General features: G+C 33.6%; 1 protein-coding gene across 2 annotated transcripts in view; it reads left to right on the top strand.

Moving 5' to 3' along the window:
• The first annotated feature begins 7,146 nt into the window (after positions 1-7,146).
• LOC108915506 (fatty acid synthase-like) overlaps positions 7,147-19,955 on the top strand; it is a 44,466-nt gene continuing 31,657 nt past the window's right edge. For both annotated transcript variants that reach the window (XM_018721566.2, XM_018721559.2), the window contains exons 1-5: positions 7,147-7,233; positions 13,201-13,328; positions 13,408-13,578; positions 18,106-18,310; positions 19,032-19,235. In XM_018721566.2, the coding sequence (XP_018577082.1) occupies positions 13,208-13,328; positions 13,408-13,578; positions 18,106-18,310; positions 19,032-19,235 (701 nt within the window). In that variant the 5' untranslated portion in view covers positions 7,147-7,233; positions 13,201-13,207. The remainder of the gene's footprint in view (positions 7,234-13,200; positions 13,329-13,407; positions 13,579-18,105; positions 18,311-19,031; positions 19,236-19,955) is intronic.

Here is a 19,955-nt window from a genome sequence, read left to right as displayed (position 1 = left end):
AAAAAAATGATTTCCATTCCTCCCTCTTCAATGGGTCCCTGTGCCCTTAGGAAGCATTTCCGGACCCATGTTCATATGAACTTTTTTACTTAGTTTTGATCATAGAATCGGCCTGTTCAGGGCTGACAGCTAATTATGAGATACCCTGTATATTGAGTAAGTACAACTTTTTATTATTCTGACATTTGAATCTTCAACAGTACACTGATAAAAAGTATGGAAATTGACATAGGCTTTTTCATATTTTTAAAGGTTTTTATACACAAAAAATGTAAATGAATGAATATATTTTCTTTTTGACATGTATTCTTAACTTTTACTTTGTACATTTACATTTTAAATTGTATTATTCCTAATCCTTTACCTGTTTTTACTATATTTGAATAAATGTATGAATTTACATAATCTGATTAGGCTCGAACAATCATAGTAATCATGTTATCATCACCCGGTGTTACCGAGCTTGTATAGAGAACTATACTAGTTGTTCAGAAGGCATGTTTTGATTCATTTGTGCCGTAATAACACAGACAATACGGGCTTTTACAAATTCGCTTCTCACTACAGGGATCTTGGAAACGGTAGGAGGTACGAAGTAGCTTAAATGGGGGCAAAGAGGACCAACATTATGTCTCTCAAAGAATCAAGGCTAACATGATTAGTTTTCGAAATATTTGAAAACACCGAAATCTGGTTCGGACTGAAGCAGTACAGTATTGGGGGTCATGAAGGCAAAAAATGGAATAAAATTTCTAGGGTCGTATTTAAAAAAATGAAGTTGATGATGGTCCTGAACAGACGAAACGTTACACACACAAATTGATTATGCCATTCGATAGAGGGCAAAAAGTAGCCGTGAGAATGTGTTCTTCTTTTTTCAATATCACCTCAAACAAGGCTGAAATGAAACAACAACGGATTTCCAAAATTTCGGTTTTTTTCAAATATTTCGAAAACTAATCATGTTAGCCTTAATTTTTTTAGAGGGATGATGTTGGTCCCCTGATTACGCAACTTTGCCCCCATTTAAGCTACTTCGTAGCTCTTATCGTTTCCGAGATCGCCACAGACAGCGCTTTAAATGCTGGAAATTGGCAACCTAAAATGGATGCAGGGTCTTGTTAGCCGGCATCCAGCTATAAAATTTAGCGTGGTAACTCTTCTACTGGGTAATAGAAGGCAGTTCTAGCGGTGGCTTTGTTGCCAAATAATTACCAAATAAATTTAATGCATTTAGTTATGTAATTAAAGTGTTACATGGAACTTATCTTTTGTTTGTAAATGACACTTGTGTTAAATAATTATGCTAAATAATATAAATCAAGTTAGAATTAAAACTATGAATTTTATGAATATTAGCTTCATTTTTTATTTAATAAAATTGTTGGAAATTCAAAGGGTGGTTGATACGAAATTTATTTAAAAAAAAACAACAAATCATCAGCCAATGAGAGATAAGATAATGCGTTCGCTACTGCTGTTGCAATTATTGACTAACTTTTTTGTTTTTCAACAGACAGACTTCGGACCTTTTCCATTCAACGCAGAAGAGACATACAGAACCAGGGATGTGGGGAGATTATTTCAATTATTTTTTCGATTCAACACACCGTTTCCCAATTATACGACCTTTTTACTACATGACGTCACACATCTCTTGTTTCCAAAATTGATATTCGACATACGGATTTTGGACCTTTTGCATTCAACGCAGAACGAACAGTGAGAATCAGGGAGGTGGGGGAGATTTTTCTAATAATTTTTTCGATTTACAGAGAGAAAAGACAAAGTCATTCTATCTCTATCGCACACTGTAACTCTATCTCTCTTGCACACAATCAGATAAAAATTACAGAAACGAATCTTCCTTTAAAAACACATGGGATTTGTCATTATCAGAAAAACCCATTTTATTTTATTTTTTTAAATAATAAATAATTAAACTCTATTATTCAAATAACAATAATGTGCAAAAGTTCTTCAGGAGTATTATATTTTGCAACAAAATTTCCAGTAACTTAGGCTAAAAAAAAATATGTGGTCTTGACTTTTCAGGACCCCGGGAAATTGCCATGTTTTTGGACTTTTCCGAGTGGAAAAGCGGAGGAGTCGAGAAAAGTCGCAGAGGAAAAATGTGGTAGACTCGTCAAAACGAAGCTCCTCAGGAGTTATAAAGTATGTGGTAATCAACTTTCCAGAGGGGGCCTGTACTGTGGACTATGTNGAGGAATCGAGAAAAGTCGCAGAGGAAAAATGTGGTAGACTCGTCAAAACGAAGCTCCTCAGGAGTTATAAAGTATGTGGTAATCAACTTTCCAGAGGGGGCCTGTACTGTGGACTATGTGAACACTCGTTGCATAATTACTAAAAAGATTACATTTAAGAACTGTCTACGATTCGAAATAACACTCATTACAGTTGTTTCGATGCATAAAATCGAAAAAATCAGTTATGTATATTTAAATGAATTAATAATGAATTCATATTTATTACTTTCTAATCGCATAACAATAAGTCCATTGTATTGAATTGCACACGTGCAAGTAGATTATGACGACTTTGAAAACTAAAAAACTATGTCTCATTTATTATCTAAAGTCGAAATAATTTTTTTTCGAAAACTATCATTAAATATCGGCATTAAATTCTGTTTTCCATTGGCATATCTAATAAAAAATCTGCAAAGGGTCTCACCGGGTTTCCACGTGAAATCTGCGCTGGCGTGTTTTTTAACAATGGTGTGTTCAGTGTGTTGCTTGTTGATAGAAATAACTTTTGACCAATTATCAGAGTTCTATCTTTGCTCATTTTTAAAAAGATGGGGTTGCAACCCTTAACTTCAAAATCATTTTTCTATAAAACTATGATAGATATTTGAATAAATCCAATGGCATATGAAAGTTACTGATAAGAATTATATTGCATATTTTTTTCATAGTTTTTCAACTATATAAACAGTGAGAAAAAAAAATTGAAAAAATGAAGGGTGGTTTTTTGTGGCTATTTCTCGAGATACACTAACCAAAAAAATCACGTATAATCAGTGAGTCTTAAGCTACAATGCATAGCAGTTACATAGATCTGCGATAGGTGGATCATATTCAAAATAATCATTTTATGCTGCTAGGTACAGTATTGTGAACTGATACTTGACAAATGGAACAAAATCAATTGCGCGTGCGCAAGCTAATAGCTGATCCAGTCAAGCAGAGGTTAAGTTCTTTCTACATTGTTCATAGGTGAATGATTCGTTTCTATATTTTAAAAATAATTATAAATAAATATTAAATATGCGACCGAAGATTTTATTGTATGTTGAAAATTAAAAAAATCATTATTGTGAAGACTGGTTAAAATATTCGACATTACATATATGTACTTTTCACATCAATTGAAGCTATAATAAGGCTAGAGAGTATAATATTCGATTGGATATAATTTTGCATATTTTTTATTTTGTTAAAGTCTTTATATTATTGTAAAATGGAAGACAATAGTGGTATACAAAATGGAAAATCCAACAATTTATTTTTTATTTTGATTACAGTTATTTATTTTGTAGTAAGTGTCTTGCCGACAGCAATTTTATTGATATACCATATATTGGCCGAATGATTTTTTACTCTCCATTCTTGATTACAAATACGGTACATTGTAACCTTTAACAAAAAAATAACTACATTCTTTTTATCTATTCCAATGAACAGAAAATTAATTCTATTGATAGAAGTATTCAGAACAGTTTAGAATTATCGTTAATATTTTAAGTGAAAAAATTTATATAATTGTGATTTAGCTTCTGGTCATAGCATATATACAGGGCGTCCCATTTTAATTGATCACCCCGAATAACATTGCAGGTTCTCCTCCAATTGAAAAAGTTCCAGAACAAAAGTTGTAATAAAATGATTTTAATTTTATCCGAAAGGTCAAACTTAGGGGTCATCTGAAAGTTAATCTCAGAATTTTATATAGAAACCCCATTTGTTTTATCCAGAAATGGAAAGCGTAGGAAAATTTACGTTCAAAGATGTATATTTGACCTTGGGCCCAAGGGGTCCACTGAAGGTCAAATATTTGACTCCATAGGTCAAGGTCAGAATCACAATTAGACCATAAATCGTGATCACGGTAATTTGNCACATCAATTGAAGCTATAATAAGGCTAGAGAGTATAATATTCGATTGGATATAATTTTGCATATTTTTTATTTTGTTAAAGTCTTTATATTATTGTAAAATGGAAGACAATAGTGGTATACAAAATGGAAAATCCAACAATTTATTTTTTATTTTGATTACAGTTATTTATTTTGTAGTAAGTGTCTTGCCGACAGCAATTTTATTGATATACCATATATTGGCCGAACGATTTTTTACTCTCCATTCTTGATTACAAATACGGTACATTGTAACCTTTAACAAAAAAATAACTACATTCTTTTTATCTATTCCAATGAACAGAAAATTAATTCTATTGATAGAAGTATTCAGAACAGTTTAGAATTATCGTTAATATTTTAAGTGAAAAAATTTATATAATTGTGATTTAGCTTCTGGTCATAGCATATATACAGGGCGTCCCATTTTAATTGATCACCCCGAATAACATTGCAGGTTCTCCTCCAATTGAAAAAGTTCCAGAACAAAAGTTGTAATATAATGATTTTAATTTTATCCGAAAGGTCAAACTTAGGGGTCATCTGAAAGTTAATCTCAGAATTTTATATAGAAACCCCATTTGTTTTATCCAGAAATGGAAAGCGTAGGAAAATTTACGTTCAAAGATGTATATTTGACCTTGGGCCCAAGGACTGAAGGTCAAATATTTGACTCCATAGGTCAAGGTCAGAATCACAATTAGACCATAAATCGTGATCACGGTAATTTGTACGGAATTTACCACAAAAATTAATCAACCTTTGCCATGAAAAAATGTAAACGATTCAGTCGGAAACTGATTTGACCTTCAAAGGACTCCTACGGACCAATCTTACCTAAGATCAAGTACAGGGTGTCCCTGAAAAGGATGGACAACGCTTGACCACAGGTTCCTTGAATGAAAACAAGACTATTTAGCCTAACTTACCTATATACAAAAGTGCACGCCTACTGAGATATAGCCTTCTAAATATAGAACAGATAACCTAGTTTTTTTCAAATAATTTGAAAACTGTTTTTCTTAGAAACTTCAAATTTGGTACACATATTTTTTTATATAAGGGCAATGTAAATATAGAATTTGGTGAGAATACATATACAGGATGTTCTCTTTCTAGTGCCTGTGCGCCACTGGCTATCCCGTAACTTTTTTGTATGTACGCCAATGACGACAGAATTTATATTTTTAAAAATAAGCACTATTTTAGAAGATTTTTTGCCTCTTACAAAATTTTGATATCGTTTATGGATTTCGAGTAAAATTGGCATTTTTTACACATTAAATAATATAAAATCAGTTTAAGATAAATAGAACATTCTAGTACGAGGTGCCATATAACAGAGAAACAAATTCATAACAATAATTAAAAGGTTCTGTGTCAAGCTAGCTGTGATTTAATTTTAGCTTACTTTGTTTTTTATTGCAATTTATACTTTTGCTGAACAAACTGATATGTTAGTAGTTTTGGGTTATTGTGAAGGAAATTGTTGTGCTACTGTTCGAACATATGCTGAAAGATTTCCTAATCGAAGAACTCCAAATCACAAAACATTTGCTAATGCGGAGAGACGCCTTCGGGAAACAGGACGTTTTTTACCTGTAACATTAAATCGTGGATAATGTACGGCCGGAATTATTCAGCTGGAGGTACAAATTTTGGAAAGGGTCGAAGAAATTCCTCAAGTAAATAAAAGGCGTTTAGCGGCAGAGGATGGCTTTCAAAAAGTTCCTTTCATAGAGTATTAAAAGACCAGTTATTACAGGTTACAGGTATTACAGGGTACAGGTAGGTACTACAGGTTATTAAAGGTCTAACAGGTGGATAGGTAGAGGAAATAATGCCCCTTTAAAATGGCCATCTCCGGACCTAAACCCATGTAATTATTTCATTTGGGGAGCGTTGAGAACAACAGTTTAAAATAACTTTTCAGTAAATACAGAAAACGAATATGGGAAAGAACACAACATGAAATTAATGTTATGAGAGGTAATGCACAATTATTCGATAATTTCTAATTTTCGAAGAACTAATGTTTGCGTTTAAGAACAAGAAAGAACTTTGAGCATTTACAGTAATATTATTTTAACGTGATTACAAATATCAGTTTATTTAAAATGTTAATGTTGACTTTCTTACATTATTAGTTGATATTGTTTATTTAAAAGATTAATGTTGATTTTTATTTTATTGATTGATAATAGTAATACCAAAAATGTGTAGTTATTTTTTTTAATGTGACGTATTTTCATTATTATTCCTTGCTTTGAGGCTGCAGTTATAAATTATTTTTTATGAATCGGAATTTTGCCTATATTTAATGTATATAAGAAATGTGAATTTTACTCGAAATCCATAAACGATATCGAAATTCTGTCGCCATTGGCATACACACAAAATAGCTACAGGATAGCCAGTGGCGCACAGGCACTAGAAATAGAACATCCTGTATATGTATTCTCTCCAATTTCTATAGTTACCTTGCCCTTATATAAGAAAATAAATGTACCAAATTTGAAGTTTCTAAGAAAAATAGTTTTCAAATTATTTGAAAAAAAAAATAGGTTATCTGCTCTATATTTAGAAGGCTATATCTCAGTAGGCGTGCACTTTTGTATATAGGTAAATTAGGCTAAATAGTCTTGTTTTCATCCAAGGAACCTGTGGTCAAGCGTTGTCCATCCTTTTCAGGGACACCCTGTATACATAACGTAAGATTTTCTGCACTTTTCATGTCTGGATAAAACGAATGGGGCTTCTATTTACTGTCTGATGTAGACCTCCAAACGACCCCTAAGTTTGACCTCTGGGTCAGAGCCAAAGTCATTACCGTACGACCCCCTTAAAATCCTATAACTTTTGTACTGGAAGTTTTTCAATTGAAGATCGTCTTCCAAAGTTATCCGGGGTGATCGACTAAAATGGGACACCCTGTAGATATTAGAAAATGATTTAATTACAAACTATATAATGCACGTGGAGGATTAAAGATCAAATACTACGCAATTTGAGTTCAACAGTGTAGGTGCATCACAAGTAACGTTCCAAGTTTTCAAAAACTTCAACTGTTTTGGTATGTACAGATAGCTTTCTTTACTTTAAAGTCGTAAGCTTTTTGATTTTCGTTTCTATTTACTTAACGGAAAACGCAAACAGGAATTTGCAAAATCGGACAAACGTTTTTTGGCGGGCCTTCATGAAATTAAAGTACCATATTTGCAACATGGAAACTGGAATTGGTGTTATGGCCTGGCCAGTACGAGTCCAGACCTCAGTCCCATTGTACATATAATTAATTATTTATTATTTAAATTAAAAGTGAAAAATTGCATTGTGAAATTGGATTCCATTACCAGAACTAACATAAGGGTGCTCATTTTATTTGTCAGACATTTACTACTGTAACCGTATAACAAGCAGTAGAAGAGGTAGAGTCAGTAATGACCGTTAAAACAAGTGGTAGTAGAGGCAGTGTCAGCATCCTGTCATTCAAAGCTTTCTTCTCAATCGTGATTTTCTGTTGCAAAGAATCTTCGATGTATTCTTCTGCGTCACAATGCGAAATGAATGACTGGTAGGTATACACCGTGTCCACCTAGTGCACTGAAAGAAATGCGTTTTATTCTTTATTAGAATTCTATATGCCATTATAAGACCATTGTGTACTATATGTGACAGTTAAACAGGTGAATATTGGATATAAAACGCGTACTGCTAGCACAGTTGTATAGTGACTAGAAACCTTATTCTTTATTAAATTATAGTATAACTAGTATACAACGTTTTTTATACCCTTTACGAAATAATAGCAATAACTGTTATTAAAGTGTTCCATATCGTTATTAGAACATCTAGTACTGGTTATAAGTTTTATAATAATAAATGTATTAAACTGTTGTATACTCTGTATGAGTTAAACACATATGACATTAAGTTTTCAAAAATTTTATTGGATAACTGTAATTACAAGCTAAGGTTCTAATGTAAACATACATAAAACATACTTTTAAGCATTAAAAATGATGACAAATCGCTCCCAAAACTGTCCAGTTTATTTTCTTAGCAACGATGCACCCGTATTTTCTTGTATTACATGAGAATTTGCACTATAACTCTTCCACCTTAAGAATGAAGCATCCCCAGAAAGGTTGAGCTTCTTTCCATATAATTTTATTTCCTCTGGTTGATTGACTTTATACCCATGCTCTTCTTTGTCACCGTTAACCTTCTGTTCCTCCATCTTATGTAAAACTTAACATCAGCGATTTCTAATAGGACCTACAAAATAATAATTTTTAAGATTTAGACAAGATTTACATTTGAAAAAACAAAACAATTACAAGCCATAAAACAGTTAGATACTTACATAATAATTTTCCATTTCACACAACGCGATATGATCATGTATCCCACAAAACATGTGCATATACTGTCCATTTTCATCAAACTAGACGTGTGTAAGTCGATGCACAGCGGACTGTCGGAAATTTTACGATTGTTGTATTTTCTCTTCTTGAGTAAAGATAATAAAGACGTTGTGGTTTTGTGTGTTTATTTTGACAATGATTGAACATGTATGGACAATAAAAGTGGACTGTATAAGATAGTTGAGTACCGTTCTGCTTCATGCATAGCATGCTACTGAAATCATGGAAGGGATGAGCTCGTGCGGCGAACCCTAAATCAGCGGCTGGAATAGCCAGGTTTCTTATTGAGTCGGCGCACTTCGCTCTCGGGTCTGACATATGATTATTATTACAAGACTATGAATATAACTTAACAACGATCATAACCGATTATGCACCGAGAGGTGACGATCACTTAACCATTATAAGATGCGTTTATTCGTTCTTATACTGAAAATGTTTCCGTATAAGAACGAATAATTCTGTTAATACAATTGTTATATACAAATTCGGATACTGGTCTTTATACAACAAATCTTCCCTGCTATACAATTGGAACATAAAGTTTATAACACCTAATAATGTATAAGTAATTCATTATAACCTTTATTTCATAGATGCATAAGGTGTATTAAGCACCTTCCAGTTAAACTCATTGAATAATGAGTATGGAGATGATTGCTTTTTTTTTATTAAAGGTTGTATATTGGTTATAAAAGTTTTAATATGCGCTATACACATTATTCTAGATAAACAGTTCAATAAGCCCATTTCTTTCAATGTGCGCGTAAGTCCAATATTTAGGTTAATAAAAGATATAAATAATTTTTTTTTCTACATAATTGCCTACTTTCCCGAGCTGCACAAAATGAAAATATATTTGCAAATACAGAGTGTTCAGTTTATCCTGGGCAGATACCGACTTAATTTTTTTTAATGGAAACCTATATTTTTTATGGCATTATCGAATTCTACGTGAAAAATTAACGGGACTTTGTGTTATGATCCCTATTAAAATATTGATAGTTTTCGAGATAATCGGCTTTTCATTTTTTTTTCTTATGTTTCGTCACTTCTAGTAGTTGACATAGTTATGATTGTATGACACCTAGAAATTATTTTTTTTCTTTTTCAGGAACTGTAGAGTGAAGATGGCTCTTTCAAAAAACGTATCAAAAGTTGACCTGCGATATACAAGGAGCAAAAAAATCGTGCCAAACCTGAAAATTTAAAATTTGAAAAATCTCGATTTTTTCAAATAGAACACCCTGTGTTTTATGATTTCATTAAATGCCTTTCTGTAGACTCTACAATTTATAATAGCTTCCCCTATACCTAAGTTGCGTAGTTTTAAAAAAAAACCATTTTTAGGTAAAATACCGGATTTGCGCCCGTTCCTTTGTCGGCAAAAATATTGTAAGGGTATTTATTTTAAGTTAGCGTTCGACTACAAGTATTCTTTTTTCAAAATTCTATTTATTCAAATTTTTTAATCTCCAGTTTCAATAATAACTTTCCTAACTACGGTAACAGTGTTTGATTTTCAATATAATACGGATGAAACTTCGTCAATATTTTATTTGTCAAGCTTTTGAAAACTCCAAGGTTACTACTAATTTCCTGGCACTAATATTTGGATTTTCAACAATAGACGCCACAACTTTAAACTAAATATTATCGTTGTTACTTTCATGTCTCCTGGTAGATTTCTCATAATTCGTATTTGCTGTTCATTCAAACCTTCCCTTCACATTTTCAAAACAGTGGGAATCTCTGTAAATTTGGATTATTTGCTTTATAAAATACGTGCTGCTAGCAAACATTTTCCATATTTTGCTAATTCTTAATCATTTGTAGCGATTTTATGGTTTTTTTATTTTATTTACAAATAAATGGTAACTTTCCATAAAGACTTATTTATTAAACTCAAATATCTAAATTTTTCAGTTATTAATTTTTATTTTAAATAGTGTAGCTAGACAACTAATAAATTTAATAGAAATGAATACCCTTACAATATTTTTCCCGACAAAGGAACGGGCGCAAATCCGGTATTTTACATAAAAATGGGTTTTTTGTAAAGACTACGCAACTTAGGTATAGGGAAAGCTATTATAAATTGTAGAGTCTACAGAAAGGCATCTAATGAAATCATAAAACACAGGGTGTTCTATTTGAAAAAGCCGAGATTTTTCAAATTTTAAATTATCAGATTTGGCACGATTTTTTTTGCCCCCTGTATATCGCAGGTCAACTTTAGATACGTTTTTTGAAAGAGCCATCTTCACTCTACAGTTCCTGAAAAAAAAAATAATTTCTAGCTGTCATACAATCATAATTATGTCAACTACTAGAAATGACGAAACAAAAAAAAAAAAATGAAAAGTCGATTATCTCGAAAACTATCAATATTCTAATAGGGATCATAACACAAAGTCCCGTTAATTTTTCACGTAGAATTCGATAATGCCATAAAAAATATAGGTTTCCATTTAAAAAAATCAAGTTGGTACCTGCCCAGGAAAAACTGAACACCCTGTATATGCAAATATATTTTAATTTTGTGCAGCTCGGGAAAGTAGGCAACTCTGTAGAAAAAAAATTAAGTTATATATTTTATTAACCTAGATATTGGACTTACGCGCACTAGGTGGCAATATTTTTGGTAATGTCTACAGGTTGAACAGTACATTTTCCTTGTCGGTAGTCGAGAAGTAGGCCTCTCTTTATGAGTTTTTGTAAATCCCTTTCGTCGTCTATACATATAATACACAGCTTAAGCAGAGGTAAAAAATTCAGGGGCGTATTCTATGGCGAAAAATATGGATCTCTTGTTATATAAATGTGGGGTCTTAGGACAGTCTTTGTCCAGCTACAACTTGTCAAAAACAAATAAATTAAAAAAAAATTTCATTTAATTTCTAAACCGCCCGAGATAATTTAACCGAATTTAACCAAAAGAAATAAAATAGTGAAGATAATACAATGGCGCATATGATTTATTTTATTTTATTTGTAATACTGGGTGATATATTTCCTTTTTGGCAAATAATGATCGATGATACCCATACCTCCGCCACTGACACGATTCTGAAGCTGGTAATTTTTTGTTTCATACCTACTGTCATACTAAATATGCACACCTAATTTGATTCAATTATCTCAAGCGGTTTAGAAATTAAAAATTAAAAACTGATTTTTTTTTAATTTTTAACACGCTGTAGCTGGACAAGGACTAACCCCAAGACTCCATATTTATATAACAAAAAAACCCTTATATTTAGCCACATAATACGCTCCTGGACTTTTGAGCTCTATTTAAGGAACACCCTGTAGGCTCGTCCTCACCAGTTCATCACACTTGCTAACTAATCGATTCCACCCCAAACGGGACCTCCCCTCTCCTTCCTAGTCAAGATCAAGGTCAATTAGAGGTCAGATTGAGAAAAAGTATATTAAATCAAAGTATCTCGTAGTTTGGATCGATGGAATCTGAGGTTAGTTTGTCTGTATCAGGCCATTTTAAGGTCGTTTGAAGGCCATTTCAAGGATAAATTGAGAAAAAACCGAGCAATCAAGTCCGACCACATGTTATACAGAATTTTGGGGTCGCTGATTTTGAATCCGAGGTCAGTTTGCCTGTACCAGGTTATTTGTAGGTCGTCTCAAGGTCATTTCAAGGTGAAGTTGAGAGAAGCCAAGTAATTAAGTCTAACTGCCTTATAGACGTATTTGAATTCGTTGAGTTCAAATCTGAGGTCAGTTTGACCATGTCAGGTCATTTGAAGGCCATTTTAAGGTCATTTAAAAGTTAATTTATGGAATAAACCCTGAAATCAATTATCGTATAGTCGAGGTACATTTACATGTATTAATAAAGGTTCAAGGTTATTCCAAGGTTGATTTTAGAAAAAGGTCTTCTGGTAGAGTGAGTGAGAGACGATTTCAGACCCCTCTATTTCGAGCTAAAATAGGTCTTTAAAATCATTCGAGTTTAAACAGAGCAATGCAAGGTTTACGCAAGTTCTGAAGGAGCAAATGAACAGATCTTTTATCTCGAAAACTACTTATTTGACACAAAAATGACCTGTACAAACGTTGTAGGATTCCATATCAGTGAACTCTTGACGTAGAACTTGGCCAATCATCCTTACCTTCGGTTCACATTAAGCTAATCGACACAAATCAAGTAGTGGATCACTAAATCGTCATATAATTATTACCTTCGGCTTTAGCGTTATTCAATGTGCACCACGAGGAGGTTTTTCTTTGGTTTGACCTTTAAATGACCTTGAAATAATCCTCAAATGAGCTGATGCAGACAAACTTACCTCGGATTCGAACTCAGCTGTCCCAAAAACTTATATAACAGGAGGTTAGACTTATTTGCTCGTTTTTTTTTCAACTGACCTTGAGATGACTTTTAAATGACCTGATACAGACAAACTAACCTCGGGTTCTAACCCAACGACAGCTGTCGTTTGTTTTGCGTTAGAAAAACTGCAATTGTTGGACAAAACGTTGTATATCACAAGCACTTGAGAACTTGCCAAACATCTCACTTGCCCCTAATGTCTTATTTCAGTCGTTAAATTTCTAGATTTTCTTCTTTAAACTTGAACATTTTGCTTTAGGTTCAAAATGATCGAAACAAATACAACCATTCCCGAAGATGCCGTCGGCCGGAAACCTTTAAACTACAGTTCTAGAGGTGGACACTTAATTTCTCATCCCGCAGCAGGCGAGGAAGTCGTAATAACAGGTATACAGGGTTGATACAATGACCAACTCCGTTATTAATGAAGATACAAAACACAATCGTAACCTAACTTTTTTCGTAGGCGTATCTGGTTCGTTCGCAAATTCACGTAATATAAACGAGTTTAAGGACAACTTATTCAACAAAGTTAACATGCTGTCTCCGAACCAAAGGTGGCGCTTCGAACATCCCGAAATACCCCCTATTTCTGGAACTGTACCTGACATCGATAAGTGCGACACTGGATTTTTTGGTAACTATTGTATTCGTTATTTTTCTAGTATGACAGAAGTTCTGCTAGAATTCTTACTAAATCTGTACGACTGTAGTTCTGTGCTACGCTGTTTATTTGGGCGAGCATGCATAATACAGTACGCGCCTAAAGTATGGAATAAATTCAGTATAAACCAAACAAATTTTTTTTCGGAAAAATCCTCGAACAGGTCGATTTTTAATTTAAAAAATATATACAGAGAGATCGAGAATGATTGACCGGATTCTGAACGTATCCTGTCTCAATTGCTATCAAAACTGATTTCCGTTTGCTAAAATTACTTTCTCTTCCAATGTCAATTGTTCGATTTCAGGGTGTTCTGTGGCGATTTCACAATTTGACGTTCTATTCATTGGCGCACGGATTTTTTGGCTTGGATATTATTTTGTAGATTTTGTTATTACCTGATATATTTTGCGACATTATAAAACAGTATTTTTCAATACTACAGTTAGAGTAGGTGGATATTATACGTGAGTAATTAATTTATTGCGTATGTTGTTCTCTAACCTAATCGGTTTTTTAATTTAGGTTAACATGGCATTTTCATTAGAACATGATAAATTTCTTCTGGAGGCCTATTTTCGTAGTGGACAAAACAATGGTAATGGTTGGAAATATTCGATGAATTCGTGTCATTTACAATTTCAAGAACAATTTCCAAATGATGAAATTGATTATGAAATTTTTTCGAGACACGTGAAGAGATTAGTGGAACGCTTCCATAACACTGGAAGTGTTTGTAGAGGAAAATCTCCAGGCAGAAAGTCTATTCTTACAGAGGAAGTCTTGGAAGATGTTGAAAACCGCTTACGAGCTAGTCCAACCAAATCACTACGTCGGTTATCTGCTCAAACAGGTACTTAATAACAAATATTTATTCTAAAATTTGTATCATTATTCCTAAATTGTTTATAGGAATATCATATGGATCATGCCATAAAGCAGTAAAGAAGTTGCATTTTCATCCTTATAAAGTTAGTGTTGTGCAGGAACTACTTCCGTTAGATTTTGGAAAACGTGTGCAATACTGTAATTGGTTTAACGAAAATCTGAATGACGACGATATTCTAGATCTAACATTTTTTTCTGATGAAGCGTGGTTTCATTTAAGTGGGTACGTAAACTCCCAAAATTATCGCTCTTGGAACACAGAAAACCCTAATATTTTGCGTGAAACAACTCTGCACCCTATTAAACTTGGTGTTTGGGTAGCTATGTCACGTAGAAGAATAATCGGACCATATTTTTTCCGTGAAAATGTAACTGGGCAGGTATATCGGCAGCAAATATTGTTACCATTTTTTGAGGAACTTCACGACGATGAAATCCATCATGGATACTTTCAGCAAGATGGCGCAACAGCTCACACCTCTAACGAAACTTTAGAGTTGATTAGAGAGTATTATGATGATCGAATAATTAGTCGAGATAGATGGCCACCACGTTCTCCTGACCTTACACCCCTAGACTATTATTTATTTGGTTTTTTAAAAAATTCAGTATTTGCTCAACGGTTACACACGATTGAAGAACTTCAAGAGGCAATTACAAACGAAATTAGGAGTATTACACAAAATGTTTTACAGAATGTATTTAATAATATGAAAAGAAGAATTAATACCTGCTTGAACAACAATGGACATCATATTGAACATTTATTGTAAAAATATAGATATTTTTATGGATTTTATGTAATTTTAAGGTAAAATATTCAATAAAATGTGAAAAAATTCCAATTACTCTGTTATTATATATTGCATGTAACTGTTGTTTATTGCTCTCGGTCATACAGACAATCCTACCATCTAACATAATCAAGCACTTCCAACTGCTTGCATTTGCTTGAAGCAAATTTTTTTAAGACACTTTTCCTGAATTTCGACAGCTAACTAAAATGTTCAGCATAAATTTTTGGGCTGGATCGCTTGCGCTGGATATTCAGAAGTGTGAAAGCAGTAGCTGCAAAATAGTCGTCTTATAAGCATACAGCAGTTTGCTTTGATGAAAAACAGCAGCTTGCAGCGTATCGCTGTATAGCTGAATCGTCTTAGATGCCAAGAATGTAGCCACAATAGTGCTTCTGTTTTAAAATTAACTCATAACGTTTTAAAAATAAAATCGCTGAAGCACTTACAGTCGTTATTCAAAATTAGCTACATCAAACTTTGATTTAAAAGTTTTTCTAATTGTAAATGAAATAAGAATTTTGGAAAAGTTAGGCTAAACCTACATTTGATTCTGTCATCCTCTTTAATAATAATAACAATAATAACATTTATTGGTCCATCAGTATTGCTTAATTTGTGAAATAACTTTGATTTTTGTTAAATAATTGATATTTTTATTATGAATTTCCATTTTGACAGTAACCTAATTTATTTGACGTTTGAACGTAATTATTTGTTTACCATTAAAATCCCTCAACCTGCGCTCATGATTCTAGTATTGGTATCAAAAACTGGTATGCCGCACATCAAATATCAGTATGAGGCGGCACGGTCAATCATTCTCGATCACCCTGTATATTAGCATAAAAGGCGATTTTCAACCGTCATTTGTTTTCGAGTAATGACGTCATCGACATTTTTTTTAAATAGCGACCCCCTATTTTTTTTTTGATTCTGAAAGATCGTTTCATTGTCGATCCGACAGTATTAAAATATTGTCATCTTACACAGGAAAGTTTTCGAGTAAATGACGATTGAATGTTAGAAACCGTAAATTTTATTCATTAAAAAAATAACTAATTCCTACGTCAAGCAAATACAGTTCATTAAGTTTTCTACCTAAATTAAGTGTTCGAATTGCCACCCACCGATTTCTTAACAACACGCAAGTCTGTGTAGAAATTCTTCTTGCACATTATGAATTATTTCTGGACTAACTGTGTATTTCATCTATAATACAATTTTGGAGTTCTTCTAAATTATGTGGTCTATTAACGTACACTTTGGACTTTAAGTAGCCCCATAAGAAATAGTCCAGGGGTGTAAGCTCTGGGGATCTCGCGGGCCATTCCATCGGTCCTCGTCTGCCGATCCACGTTCTAGGAAAACAATTGTCCAGAAAAACTCGAACAGGGCCCGCATAGTGCGGAGGTGCACCGTCTTGCTGAAACCATATGGTGTTATCAGGAATATCAGGGTCATTATCGTTAAGAAAAATTATTGCAAGCGCTGGAACAAGGCCATTTTGTAAAAACTCTAAATATCTTTCTCCTGTAAGGGTTCCTTCAAAGAAGAAAGGCCCTACTATTCTGTTGTCAACTATTCCAGCTCACACACTTAATTTCTGTGGGTGTTGGGTATGTGTCTCTGCCATCCAATGAGGATTTTCCCGACTCCAATACCTGCAAGTTTGACGGTTCACTGTACCATTGAGACAAAACGTGGCCTCGTCTGAAAAAAGTATTTGCCGGTGTAAATCTCTATTTACTTGACATAAATCCATCATAATTTCACAAAAGTGTAAGCGGCGGTCGGGATCGTCTTCATTGAGTTCCTGCACAAGTTGAATTTTGTAGGGATGATATTTTTCCTGCCTCAGGATACGTAGCACTGTGGTCTGACTAATTTCATTGTTTAATGCAACCAATCGTGAAGTATTATGAGGATTATCTACCATACTTATCAAAATGTTCTGTTTGTGATCTTCACTAACGCTTGGACGTCCAGGTTTTGGAATATCTACAACATTGCCAGTTTCTCTAAATTTAGATTCTATCTTACTGACTGTTGATTGGCTGATACGGCGATCTGGATGTTTTTCATTAAATAAATCGCAAACTTCCTGCTGCGTTCTAGTCTTATCCCCGCATCCGATAAGAATTAAAATTTCAATTCTTTGTGTGACAGTTAAATGTGCCATAATACTTTAAATTCAACAATAATTTTTATATCGCTTACAATACTTAGAAAGTCGGTATGACAGTGACACTTTGTAAAGATTTACACCTACGTGATCCATAAAAAACTTCAGGCATTTCGAAAAACTAAATTTGATAGCGTTTTTGCTTTATTTTAATTGATATGGGTTTTGTAACATTCAGTCGTCATTTACTCTAAAACTTTCCTATGTAAAATGGCAACATTTTATTACTGTCGGATCGACAATGAAACGATCTTTCAGGACCAAAAAAAAAAATTAAGGGGCTGCTATTTAAAAAAAATATCGATGACTTCACTACTCGAAAACAAATGACTGTTGAAAATCGCCTTTTATGCTAAAATATGTATTTTTTAAATTAAAAATCGACCTGTTCGAGGATTTTCCCCCATAAAAATTTTTACTGACCTTATTCCGTACTTTAGTCGAGTACTGTATTCAGGGTGTTCCAAAAAAAAAATCAATGATGATTGCATATGTTCTTCTTGAGACCTATATACAATTTCCTTATGTCAAAAAATAATTACCTGAATTTTAAACGAATTTGTTGCTTTCATCAAGAACGCACTGTATATGTATATCCATTATTGTTATAATTTCGTACTGTTCGGGTTATAGGTTTGCACGAACGTCAGTCCCATTCCCTGAATCCCCTGGCGCGACTGCTTCTCGAAAAAACGGTAGAGGCCATTTTGGACGCAGGTCTGAATCCAACAGACCTGGAGAACACCAAAACTGGCGTGTTCGTCGCCGTCAGTGCTAGCGAGAACAGCACGCCATGGTTCTTCGGGAACTTAAGAAGTAACTCTTATGCTATCACAGGGTAAGCTTCGATTATGCAACTGACTTTTATTATTCTGCTGGTTCCTCACAGGAGGAGGTACCAATTGACAGTGACATTTACTGCCCCAAATTTCAAAACAATTCGTTAAGCCTTTCTAGAAATAACAATACGGAGTGATTAAATTTTAATATTTTATTTATTTTTATTAATTATTCCAAAGGGTTTTAAAGATATTGACTCAAAATTTGATGGTTGTATTTTATTTAAAAATATTGACAGTAACCTACTAGATAATGTGTCAATAGAAATTAAAAATAAACAACTTGCAATAAAAGATGTTTTATCGACTTCATTCAGAATTGATGGTGGATTTCTAAAAATATATCAAAAAAAGAAAAAGTCAGTAACGTGACATTTTTTTAATGAAAAATGGTTGTGGCATTCTCGCACGAACGCCACTGGTGCAAGTAGAAATATTCGGATCACCCCAACAAATGCACATTTGTCCTTTCAAAGCGTTCTTCAATTTTCGAGTATAAATACAACCTGAAAACGAAAAACAAACAAACAACCGGTTACCAGGGGTCTTTCCTTTTGACAAAATTGTAGTACCTATTAACAACTAATATCAAACAAGAATTTTGAGATAATGAGAAAAATCTTAAATCCACCAGACTTCATCGCCCACAAAATAGAACAATATTCTGAAGTTATGACGTGGACTTAAAGAACACGCTGTATATGGAACGTAACTTTCTAGGTCTGAGAGGTCCATGATAGCCCATAGACTCAGCTACTTTTTTAAACTGAAGGGACCTTCATACACAATAGATTCCGCTTGCAGTAGCTCGTTGTATGTGTTGGAGCACGCCTACAGAGCTATTAGATTGGGTGAAATAGACAATGCGATTGTGTGTGGCACCCACCTGTGTCTGCATCCTGTGATGACCATGCAAACTGCAAGGTAAGGCAGTTATTTGGGTAGGTACTTAGAAATACGCTACCAACTACTACTGAAAATCGTTGATTTGAAAGGTTCACTTATTTTTTAAAATATCTGTCTACTTTAAGTAGGATAGTTCAAAATTGTGGCGTCTTTTTATTTTCAAAATGTGATTATTCTTCTATTTTGACTAAACCCCGTATTTAAGCATTTCTCGAGTTCTCGAACAACTTTGTTAAAAACAGTTTTTAACGAAAACTAAAATTAAAGGCGCTTTGCTTAGGAAAAATGTCACATTTCGAAATTTTTTGGACGCCCTGTATGTTTCATTACACATTTGATTACTGCCCATGGCTTCCCAAGATAAGCAAAACTTTTTATCAAGGATAACTCTTTCTCGAAAACTGAACAATAAGCAAGCTTACCAGAGTGCACTGTATACAGGGTGAGTCAGAAAGAATGGGTCAACACTAAACTGAAGATACTAGACACCAAAATATTATGTTTGAGCTCATCATGCCTTATACGAATGTCGCTGGTTTAAGAAATACAGGGTGTTCAAGGTTTCAATTTTAATCTGAAATTTCCCAATAATAGACCAGGGTCGATAATTTTTGAAACCAAAAAAAATTATAGTAGGATGAAACCCATTGGAAAAGAAAGAGAATATAACAGAAATGAAAGGAAAAATAATTTACGGGCGATCTGAGGTCGGGAAGGGGTAGGGGGTGAGTTTTTAAG

This window comes from Anoplophora glabripennis, unplaced genomic scaffold (assembly GCF_000390285.2).
Source record: "Anoplophora glabripennis isolate ALB-LARVAE unplaced genomic scaffold, Agla_2.0 scaffold155, whole genome shotgun sequence".
NCBI classification, from domain to species: domain Eukaryota; kingdom Metazoa; phylum Arthropoda; class Insecta; order Coleoptera; family Cerambycidae; genus Anoplophora; species Anoplophora glabripennis.
The sequence above is the reverse complement of the archived record's forward strand: the minus strand, read 5'-3'. Positions and strand labels throughout refer to the sequence as shown.